This window comes from Hyperolius riggenbachi, chromosome 12 (genome assembly GCF_040937935.1).
Source record: "Hyperolius riggenbachi isolate aHypRig1 chromosome 12, aHypRig1.pri, whole genome shotgun sequence".
In the NCBI taxonomy this organism is placed as follows: domain Eukaryota; kingdom Metazoa; phylum Chordata; class Amphibia; order Anura; family Hyperoliidae; genus Hyperolius; species Hyperolius riggenbachi.
The window spans coordinates 187047857-187059036 of NC_090657.1; the positions used below are offsets into that span (position 1 = coordinate 187047857).

At 48.2% G+C, this 11180-nt stretch overlaps 1 protein-coding gene across 1 annotated transcript; it reads left to right on the forward strand.

Annotated features, from left to right (window-relative positions):
- Positions 1-550: 550 nt before the first annotated feature.
- Positions 551-10975, forward strand: FAM210B (family with sequence similarity 210 member B). The gene is made up of 3 exons (XM_068262693.1): positions 551-813; positions 4922-5097; positions 10162-10975. Exons 1-3 carry the CDS (start codon positions 643-645, stop codon positions 10376-10378), a joined length of 564 nt encoding a protein of 187 aa, XP_068118794.1. The 5' UTR covers positions 551-642; the 3' UTR covers positions 10379-10975.
- Positions 10976-11180: the final 205 nt, after the last annotated feature.

The following is an 11180-nucleotide window of genomic DNA, read 5'->3' on the forward strand; positions in this document are numbered from 1 at the left end:
GCAGCAGAGATGGGTGGCATTAGAGGGAGGGGGCAGCGGAGATGGGTGGCATTAGAGGGAGGGGACAGCGGAGATGGGTGGCATTAGAGGGAGGGGGCAGCGGAGATGGGTGGCATTAGAGGGAGGGGGAAGTGGAGATGATGGCAGTGAATAGTAATGGTATTAGTTGGAGGAGGAGTGATGGGTGGCATTAGAGGGAGGGGGCAGCGGAGATGGGTGGTATTAGAGGGAGGGGGCATCGGAGATGGGTGGCATTAGAGGGAGGGGGCAGCGGAGATGCGTGGCATTAGAGGGAGGGGGCAGCGGAGATGGGTGGCATTAGAAGGAGGGGGAAGTGGAGATGATGGCAGTGAATAGTAATGCTATTAGTTGAAGGCGGAGTGATAGGTGGCATTAGAGGGAGGGGGCAGTGGAGATGGGTGGCATTAGAGGGAGGGGGCAGCAGAGATGGGTGGCATTAGAAGGAGGGGGAAGTGGAGATGATGGCAGTGAATAGTAATGGTATTAGTTGGAGGAGGAGTGATGGGTGGCATTAGAGGGAGGGGGCAGCGAAGATAGCGGGGACAGAGGAGGGGCGCAGTACAGCGGAAGCAAGTTACTCTGCAGTGCACACCCGGTGCTGTGCTGCATGGTGAGGGCGGCATGGCTCTTCTCCTACTCCCGGGGTGCCGGGGATGGGCGCTGCGCGGTGCACGGGGACTGGTGTGTGCGGGACGGCTGTACAGTGCAGGAGAGGCCGGGGCTGTGCGGCCTTCCCTCCTCCTCCTCCCTCCACCCCGCGTCACAGCCCGGCCTATCCGAGCCCTGAGCCAGGTGAGCGCCGACTATAGGGAGACATCAGCGGGGGACAGCGGGCTGGGACGAGCACGGACTGGAGTGGGGCACAGGGGGTGACAGCTGGGGGTGAGGAGTGACAGGCACACCGGGGTGAGAGGTGACAGCTGGGGTGACAGGCACACGGGTGAGATGTGACAGCTGGGGTGAGGGGTGACAGGCACACAGGGGTGAGGGGTGACAGCTGGGGGTGACAGGTACACAGCGGTGAGGGGTGACGTGCACACAGGGGTGAGGCGTGACAGCTGGGGTTGACAGGTACACAGGGGTGAGAGGCACACAGGGGTGAGGGGTGACAGCCGGGGCGACAGGCACACAGAGATGAGGGCTGACCGCTGGGGCGACAGGCACACAGAAGTGAGGGGTGACAGCTGGGGTGAGGGGTGACAGGCACACAGAGTTGAAGGGTGACAGCTGGGGCAAGGGGCGACAGGCACACAGGGGTGAGGGGTGACAGGCAACAGGCACACGGGTGACAGCTGGGGGTGAGGGGTGACAGGCACACAGGGGTGACAGCTGGGGGTGAGGAGTGACGGACACAGGGGTGACGGCTGGGGTGAGGGGTGACATGCACACAGGGTTGACAGCTGGGGGTGAGGAGTGACAGACACAGGGGTGACGGCTGGGGTGAGGGGTGACAGGAATGGCAATTCAGAGAGATGTTAGTGCTGAGATTAGGGAGGCATTGTGGCTCAAGGGTGATGGCTGCTGAGTGGGATATTTGCTAGTGAGACTATTAATAATAATGTGCATATGGCAGTGGGTGGTGTTTGAGGGACTCTGGGGTCTTTAAAGAGAACCCGAGGTGGGTTTGAAGAATATTATCTGCATACGGAGGCTGGATCTGCCTATACAGCCCAGCCTCTGTTGCTATCCCAAACCCCCCTAAGGTCTCCCTGCACTCTGCAATACCTCATAAGTCCCAGCCACGCTGCTGACAAACAGCTTGTCAGAGCTGGCTGTGTTTATCTCTATAGTGTCAGTCTGCTGCTCTCCCCGCCTCCTGCAGAACGCCAGTCCCCGCCTGCATCCCTTCCCTCCCTGCTGATTGGAGGGAAGGGATGGGGGCAGGGACCGGAGCTATGCAGGAGGCGGGGGAGCAGCCGAGACTGACACTACAGATGTAAACACAGCCTCACAGCGTGGCTGTGATTTATGAGGGATTGCAGAGTGCAGGGGGACCTTAGTGGGGTTTGGGATAGCAACAGAGGCTGGGCTGTATAGGCAGATCCAGCCTCTGTATGCAGATAACATTCTTTAAACACACCTCGGGTTCTCTTTAACTCCTGATCATATAGTCAGTCCACCCAAAATGTTACCATGACAGAGCTAATCGATTGTCTCACTTCACTTGCTGCACTGAGAGGTAAGGGTGATCACATCTACAGCAGCCCTGTAGTAGGGGCTCAGACTGGTGGGAGAAACTCTGCAGAGACCCCCTCTACCACCCAGAGCTGAGCATAGAGTTGGAGATGCCAGTCCTCACTGGAACAGAACAGCGGCACTGAAAGCTATTAAAGCGGACCTGAACTCAGAACTAACTCTCAGCTCTAAAAGTTAAGCAAGAGCATAATAACATTAAAAGAAACGCATCTCTTTGTTCCAGCTGATACAAATCCTGCAATACATCTGCAGTGCGTCTATATCCTACTTTCAGGCAAGCAAACAAATGTTTAACATCCTGTGTTTACAAATTAGCTGCTCTGCCGAGGCAGTCAGCTGACACAGCTGATGAATCAAATTACATATCGGTGCTTAGACACCAATAAGGGGGCATTAGACAGGCTAAACTCTCAAAATACATACAGGGTGCATTTCTGTATGCTTTCCTTCTGTCCTATGCAAGAGTTCAGGTCCACTGTAAGGTGGTCATATATCTAGCGATTTTGCTCTAAGATCGATCATTCGATTCGATCATATTATTGCATCAAGAGCCTATTTTGTCTTAGTGCGCTTTATTAATGAAAAGTAGCCGATATGTCAGATCGACCAACTTCGTTGATCGAGCAGAATGGAAGATATCGGTCTGTCGTACAAGAATAATACTGTTCACATGATTTCAGTCGACAATCGTTTTATGGTTTCAGAGGATAGAGGCACAACATCTTTCAGATCGTATGTGAAGGAGAATTGTGTAGGATCTCGCTTGTAGTGTGTGGGCCAACTTTCAACCAACCACGCTGAAGCCCGATAAAGTCAATCACCTAAACGATCAAAGCAAAATTGCTAGATGTATGGCTATCTGTACAGGGGATGGCTGAAGAGTGATACTAGGCAAAGCTGGATAAAAGAGCAGTAACCGCGAGATATGCGGAGGCTGCGATCGGCTGGCACCTGTCACTGTATGGAGTCTGGGTGTTATCTGCTGCTGAGTCTTGTCCCTGCATGTCCTCTGCTCACACAGCAATAGATATCTGACAGAGACATCTGCGCTGACACCCTTCCTCTGCAGATACAGCCATTCCTGCACACTGCACTGTATTCCACTCCCAGGCTGCAGCTGGGTGACAACACTCCATTCAGGCTAGGTCCACACTTGTCTGGCACAGATCGGATCCGTTTGAAATGGATCTGGTTTGGTAAAAAAAAAAAAAAAAATTCCTCCGTTTTTATTATGTTTTGTGTAATTGTAGCATACGTTTCCAGTCCATGGAATTGTATGCGCAGGGGAGGGGGGCTGGGGGCGCCGGACTGGAGGGGGAAGCAGCCAGGACGGGGGTGACGGCAGTTGGCAGGGACCGTTGTCTCCCTCACTTGGGTCCCCCGTCCCCTCCAGCTATTAGCGCAAAAGTTGTTAATGTTAAGGCAGCGAGCAGGGCCGCTTACCTTCTCTCCATGCGTTCCACCGCTCGCCGCTTGACTTCCTGCAATGTTGCCCTCTGTACTTTGGAGGGCGGCATTGCAGGAAGTGACGTGGCAAGCGGAAGAAGTAAGAAGAGAAGGTAGCCTTCCCCATTCGCTGCCTTTACATAATAACAAATTTTGCACAAATAGCTGGAGGAGCAAGGATGGGGGACCCAGGTGAGGGGGGCGACCCCCCCTCCCCGACCGCTGCCACCCCCGTCCTGGCTGCTACCCCCTCCAGCATGGTGGGCCGCTCCCCACCCACAGGCTGGATCAGTTTCTGTGTCCAAAGCTGCCTGTGTAGAGGGGGGTAGTGCCTGCCACTACCCCTTCGTGTATCCGGATCCATGTGTGGTCCAGGAAAATCCTGCAAATCTGGACTGTCCATTCAGGTTTTCAAAACGGATCCCCCTGAACTCAGGCGGATCCGTTTTTTTCAGTTAAGAAGGCTGCTATTTTTAACATTGTTATCTGTGGCTCCGTTTTTGATCCGGGCCAAAAGTGGAGCCACAGATGCGTTTTTAATACAAGTGTGAATCTACACTCAAAGCCAAAACCTTTCCTGCAGTCATTTGTGGATACAGACCCCCCACCAATGATCTATTTGAGAAAAGGTAATGATTTCTCGAGGGAAAGGGGTTATCTGCTACTGACTGGGATGAAGTTCAATTCTTGGTTACGGTTCCTCTTTAACTTCCTTTTTAGAATAGGATCAGAAAATAAGTGAATATATATTTCCATATCAACAACACAAAGAATAACCAAGCAAACAATGCTGGCGCCAGATACCGTAAATAAAACATAATAATAATAATAGATCTGCCCTCACAGCCCAAAGGCTGTAAGAGAAACAAAACTGAAAAGTGGATCTGGTCTAGATCGGGCATCTTTCAGGGCTACACAAGTATGGCCCATTTCACACGGGCATTGCCAGTCCCAGGAACATGCTGCCCTCATTGGCCAGCTAAATGCCCATCCCCTGACAACATTGCTAGCTGCTTCGATGGTCAGGCCTCCGAGATAACCTTCCTTTTGGCACTCTGCCGGCCGCATGGAAGGATTTGACTTTGCTGTAACCCCCCCCCCCCCCCCTCAGTAAAATGCAAGCTCTAGTCTCCAGCAATGCTTAGCAGCTAAGATAAGGTATCAAACACACAGTGTTTCTCTCCCTCTTGCCTCTTCCCCCTCCCCTTGCTTGTAATGTGGTCAGACTTATAAATAATGATGTGTCTTCCCCCTATAGGGTCCCTCTGAACCACTGGTGAAGGAAACCGGCGGAACCGCTGACAGCGGAGAAAATAAACCAAGTAAGAGGCAGCAGCTGACGCGGGTCTTTAAAGAATACGGAGGCGTGGCAGTGGCATTCCACGTGGGGATATCGTTGGTGTCGCTGGGGATATTCTATGTGCTGGTGTCCAAGTGAGTATACATCACAGGCATATAGCTGCTGGGGAAGGATGGGGAGATTCTGATCATTTTGAGTTGTTGCAAATTTTATGCATAAAGTTAGGCTGCATTTGATTGGCCAATTTCCAAGCTACATAACATTTCCATCTCGTTATCCATGCCATAGCATAGCTTTCAATTACTGGGATGCACAGATCCGCCTAATGCGCCACTCTCCCACCACTGCAACCCACTTGCTCTGCCGTTGCTACGACAGCAGAGCTCCGTGAGTCGGTCATGAGCCGATTGGATTGGATCCTGACCCTGTGATCACTGTGAGCAAATCGCAGCCATGAAATTGGCACTTGACCGCCTCACAGAGCTCTGCTGTCATAGCAACGGCAGAGCAAGTGGATTTTCTGCCTCTAGTACTGGAGAGCCTTGTCCCAGCCCTGATAACAGCATGCCTCTTCAGGCCAACCACCCTTTATCAAGCGCTCCACAACCTGCATTGCTAACCAAACATACAAAGACAAACTCAAAAATAAGTGAATGAAGTAGTTACAGTGTTCAATACTACTGAATTATCAACGGTAGTAGAGCTAAAGTTATCATTTGTAGACCTGCAAAATAAAGATAAGGTGCATACACAGTGATAAAATATAGAACTTATATAACTTCCCCACAAACAATAAATAGGCAGGTTTTAAACTAGTCCATCTCCTCATGGGGGATTCTGAAAGTTTCTTTCAGTCTTTTCAAAAGCACTTTTTGGCCAGGACCTATGCAACAATGCCAGCCTGCCTACTTGCTGCACACTACTGTGGCAGTTGGACCATGCCACGCCTGTTCACAGGGGTTACTTCAGAATGTAAAGGAAACCTTTGGAATCCCCCATGAGGAGATGTACATGATTTACATAGAGAGAGCTACACTAAAGCACATGCAGACTCTGTAATGAGTCAGAAAGAATGGAAGCCTCCACTGTAACTGGTTTAAAGGACGCCTAAAGTGAGAGGGATATGGTGACTGCCATATTTATTTCCTTTTAAACGATACCAGTTGCCTGGCATCCTGCTGATCTCAGTAGTGGCTGAATCGCACACCTGAAAACAAATATGGAAAATTCGGTTAGGCCTCTTTCACAGGACGTTGCGGTTTGATGCAACGTTAAAGTCGCAACGTAAATTACTACGCAGTGCCCCCAAAAAGTCGTAACGCAACTTAATGCCCCGTTATCATCGCATACAGTAGCGCATACAGGCAATGAAAAGCATGCTTCCAAGTCATTACTGAGCATGTGCAAACAGTCCAGCGCAGCTAATAACGTGTATAACACAGCATGCAGTACTTTCACTTAACGTGCAGCATTAGACACCAACGCAACGTGTGCACTGTGAATAGGGCATTATTATTGTTATTTATTGGATTTATATAGCGCCAACATACTACGCAGCGCTGTACAATAAATAGGATTACAGACAATGATAACAGTTGACAGCACAATACAGGTAATAGACAATAGATACAAAAATACAGGTAATAAGCAATAAGATACACCACACAATGCAGATAGTAGTACAATGCCAGATCATAAACTGGAGTGGTGGTGGTAAAAATACAAGTTCCATAATTCTGGGTAAAGTGCACAATGTCAAGTATGATACACAAGGCGAGAGGGCCCTGCCAAAGGCTTACAATCTAGAGGGAGGGGTTGGTGACACGAAAGGAGGGGGTGCATCAAGAAGTTCTTGGCAGAGAGGGTTAGGGCAGTGTTGAGTTGATATAGGCCTCCTTGAAGAGGTGAGTTTTGAGTGCTATGTTGAAGGTGGGGGCAAGCCTGATGGGCAGTGGGAGAGAGTTCCACAGGATGGAGGGCAGCTCTAGTGAAGTCCTGTAGTTGTGCATGGGAGTGCGAGATGCGTGGGTTGGTTAGGAGGAGGTTGTTGGAGGAGCGAAGTGGGTGGCCAGGTGTATATCTGCTGACCAGGTCAGAGATGTATGTTGGGCAGGACTTGTGTATCGATTTGTATTCCAAACACAGGATCTTGAAGCGGATTCTGAAGCAAATTGGAAGCCAGTGAAGGGATTTGCGTAGAGGAGTCGTGGAGACAGAGCGGTAGGAGGAGTAATTAGTCTGGCTGCTGCGTTCATAATGGATTGTAGGGGAGCAATGCGGTTTTGAGGAAGGCCTGACAGGAGAGAGTTGCAGTAGTCCAGGCGGGAGATGAGGGCATGGACAAGGAGTTTGGCAGCTTCTGGGATTAGGAAAGGCCGGATTTTGGAGTTGTTGCGTAAATGGAAATTGCAGGCCCTAGCTACGGTTTGGATGTGGGGGGTGAAGGAGAGGGCTGAGTCCAGGGTGACACCCAGGCAGCGGGCTTGTGTGGTTGGACGATTGATTGTGCCATTGACAGTGACGTAGAGGTCTGTGGGGGTTGAAACAGCACGGGGTGGGAAGATTAGGAGTTCAGTCTTATCCAGGTTTAACTTTAGGAACCTGGCAGACATCCAGGATGAGATAGCCGAGAGGCAGGAGGATACCTTCTCCATGGTGGTGGTGGAGAGGTCGGTGGCATGGAGGTAAATCTGGGTGTCATCTGCATATAGGTGATAGTTGAAACCCAGAAAGGAGATGAGTTTTCCGAGATGAGATTTCCGATGGAGGCGGTGTAAATTGAGAACAGCAGGGGACCAAGAACAGAGCCTTGGGGGATCCCAACTGAAAGGGGGATGGATGTTGAGGAGGAACCATTGAAGGAGGTCTTAAAGGAGTGATTTGAGAGGTAGGAGGAGAGCCATGCTAGGGCAAGGTTTTGGATACCCACAGATTGCAGGGATTGGAGAAGCAGGGAATGGTCAACATTGTCGAATGCTGAAGAGAGGTCCAGGAGGAGAAGGATAGTGTATTTTCCTTCGGCCTTGGCATTTATTTTTTATTGCAGTGAGTTATTCTGCGTTAAATGCTATTTTAACGTGCAACTTTAAAGCGGAATATAACCCTGCATTTCAACTTTGCTCTAAAACATTATTTACAGCATATGATATGCAACCAGCATTTTTTTTTTACTAGACCAGCATTGGAAGGGTTACACACAGAGCTTTAAAGTTCTTGGAGAGAAATGCAGAGGCATCCGAAGTTTAGATAGATACATTTAACTAAACAAAATGTAACAAGTGAGGAATGTTACACTCTTTGGCTGTCTTCCAGCTCCTGCACAGTCAGAGAGAGTGAGTCACATTCCACAGTTGTTACATTTTGTTTTGCTTAAATGTATCTGTCTAAACTTCAGCTGCAGGGAGCAGTTCTCTCCAGGAACTTTAAAGCTCTGTGTGTAACCCTTCCAATGCTGGTCTAATTAAAAAAAAAAATGCTGGTTGCATATAATATGCTGTAAATAATGTTTTAGAGCAAAGTTGAAATGCAGGGTTATATTCCGCTTTAACGTCGCACTGTGAAAGAGGTCTTAGGCTTAAACCAAGGCTGAAGTTAAAATAAACTTCTGAGACCATGGCCAGCATTAACAAAGCATTGCCGCATGGGGTAATGCTGAAAACAGCTGATTTTACAGATCATTTAGTGAAATGTCAATTCATCAAGGCTGTTACCGTATAGCAAGCAGAAATTACAAAGCAGTAAGGGCGCGATTCCACTTGAGCGGCGCGCGTCTGCGAGACGCGCGCCGGCTCTTGTGGGTCTGCGGGGAAAGCAGACGAATCCCATCAGCCGTGCCATGCACGGCTATGGGATCCGCAGCCTCCCGCGCCGATTCGGATGAAAAAGCCGGCCGAATCGCTAGCGGTAGCAATTCAGCCGGCGTTATCATTGCACCCTATGGCAGAGTTTCCCCGCACTATTCACCTGCGGGGAAACTCTGCGGATTCGCGGCGGTTTCCGCTCAAGTGGAAACGCGCCCTAAGTTAAATTACATGTCAATTCACAAAGATTAGAGCATGCGGTAAAGCCTAGTAAAATGCTCTGTAATTACCGGCAGCTTTGATGTGGCGAAAACCAGCTTCCTCCAGCTTCGAATGCCTTCCCTGCGAGATATCCCATTATTGACAGGAGCAGAGAGCCAATAGGAACAGCCTCTCTCTCCTGCTACTCCCTCTTATACCTCTAACCCCAAAGCAGTGGAGGAGAGCTCGCACAAAAGAGATTTCCCCTGCAGCCCTTCATACGTTTAACCCTTTAGGTTGCTGTTTGAAGATGCCGAGGAGCTAGTTGTGAAATCCTCTAAGCATGGCATCTTTAATGTTTATTGAGAGTTCATCTAAACACAAGCTATGAACATAAAATGTTAATAAAGGCTAATAGATTCAGAGTGAGTAGAACAAGCATTATTATAACATGTACATGGGGATTCTTGGGGTAACTCCAATAAAGTAGAAAAAAGGCACTCCACTGGCATCATACTTGCGTTTGTATTTATTGAGCTTAGACACACTACATGTTACAGGTCTGACCCTTCCTTTGGTGTCAAAAGATTCTGGGGATGCCTTTTTGCTACTGTAATGCCGTCTGTGGGAGAACAGCATGTACCTGTTACCGCACAGGTCTTATTCAGTAAATTACTGAACTTCTACTGCACCTTTGAAAGTCTTTATGAATACTGAAAAAAAAAAGGAAAAATACCGCATTCAGTAATTTCCCAAACATGTTTTTTTTTTTAGCCACCTAAGCTTTGTGAATGCTGCCCAAAGAAATAAAACATTAGTTTTAATGACCTGTTTTCTGAAGCACTCAAACAGCTGAGAAACAGTGAGAGAGACAGCTTGTGATAAGGTTTTACTGCAGGAAAGTTCAGAGTCATTATTTCTGTTTTGTTTTATAGCTTAAAAGACAGTGTGGTTTATAAACTGCAACTGTGACTGTATGATGCAACGTTATAATAAAGCTATAGTTCTTGGTTTGTAAATTACTCCTATATATGTAGTTCACTGCCACCAATCAGATTCAGACTTGCAGATTCTGTCAGGCGGGTCTCGTTTCTGATAGGCTGTTGTGGACTCTGTAAATACATAAGCCTGGCTGTTGTGTGGTTTGCTATTATGGTATTTCACTTACACCTTATTCCCCTGCGACTCTCCCAACAGCGGCCTGGATGTCCCTGCGTTGCTTCTGAAGCTTGGCGTGAGTGAATCGGTGGTCCAGTCCAAGCTGGCGGCCGGCACCAGTACCTTCGTGTTGGCGTACGCCATCCATAAAGTCTTTGCACCGCTCCGAATGACCATCACGGTTGTGTCTGTTCCTTTGCTGGTCAGGTACTTCCGAAAAATCGGATTCTTCAAACCCCCTCCACCTCGCAATTAATGTGGGTGTCGCCATGGACTACAGTGCGACCCAGTCCGAGGTAACCTGAGATACGCCACCGAAGAGGGAAAATGGACGCAGCTGTGACAAGGGCTCGTCTTTACTTGAATAAAGGACATTCTTTAATTAATATGCACTGGAGTATGAAGAACAGGAATATAGAATAATAAATCAAATTATAGCTATAGTAAAGTTGATGTCAGCTCAGACATAAACTTTAAAAGTTTATAGGTATTTCAAATGGACCTGCCCGGGTATGTTGTTGAGAAACACTACGGAAATATTGTACAGGTAGGAGGAGGGATCTGCAAGATGGCCCCTCCCCTTCATTTCCCAATCCCAGCTACTCAGTAAATGGAGGCCTTAAAATGTTAAACTTTAGTGACAAAAATAGACCTTCTGTTATGAATGGAAATTGCATCCAGAAATCTGGAACAGTCTCAGTATTAGGTTAGTGAATAGAAGATTGATGAACTAGCAGGTAGACAGTAGAGACCAAACAGAAAATTGGAATCGGCTCAGGACACCCATGCTTGAGTTTTGGAGAGATTATGAATTTTATTTTCATTAAAATTTTGATGAAATTTCTAACCTCAATTTTCGCTTCTGCAGTTTATTTTATTTTTTTTGAGGGGGGGAGCCACAGGAGCTCATCTGAATAATTATTTTTACACTCATAAACCCTCTGCTTATTTATAATTAAGTCATGAATAGCACTTTGCAAACAGGTTAATAATGATTAACCTGTTTTTGTTATTAAAGAGAGTCTGAAGCCATTTTAAAAACTAGTTTGTACCTGTTG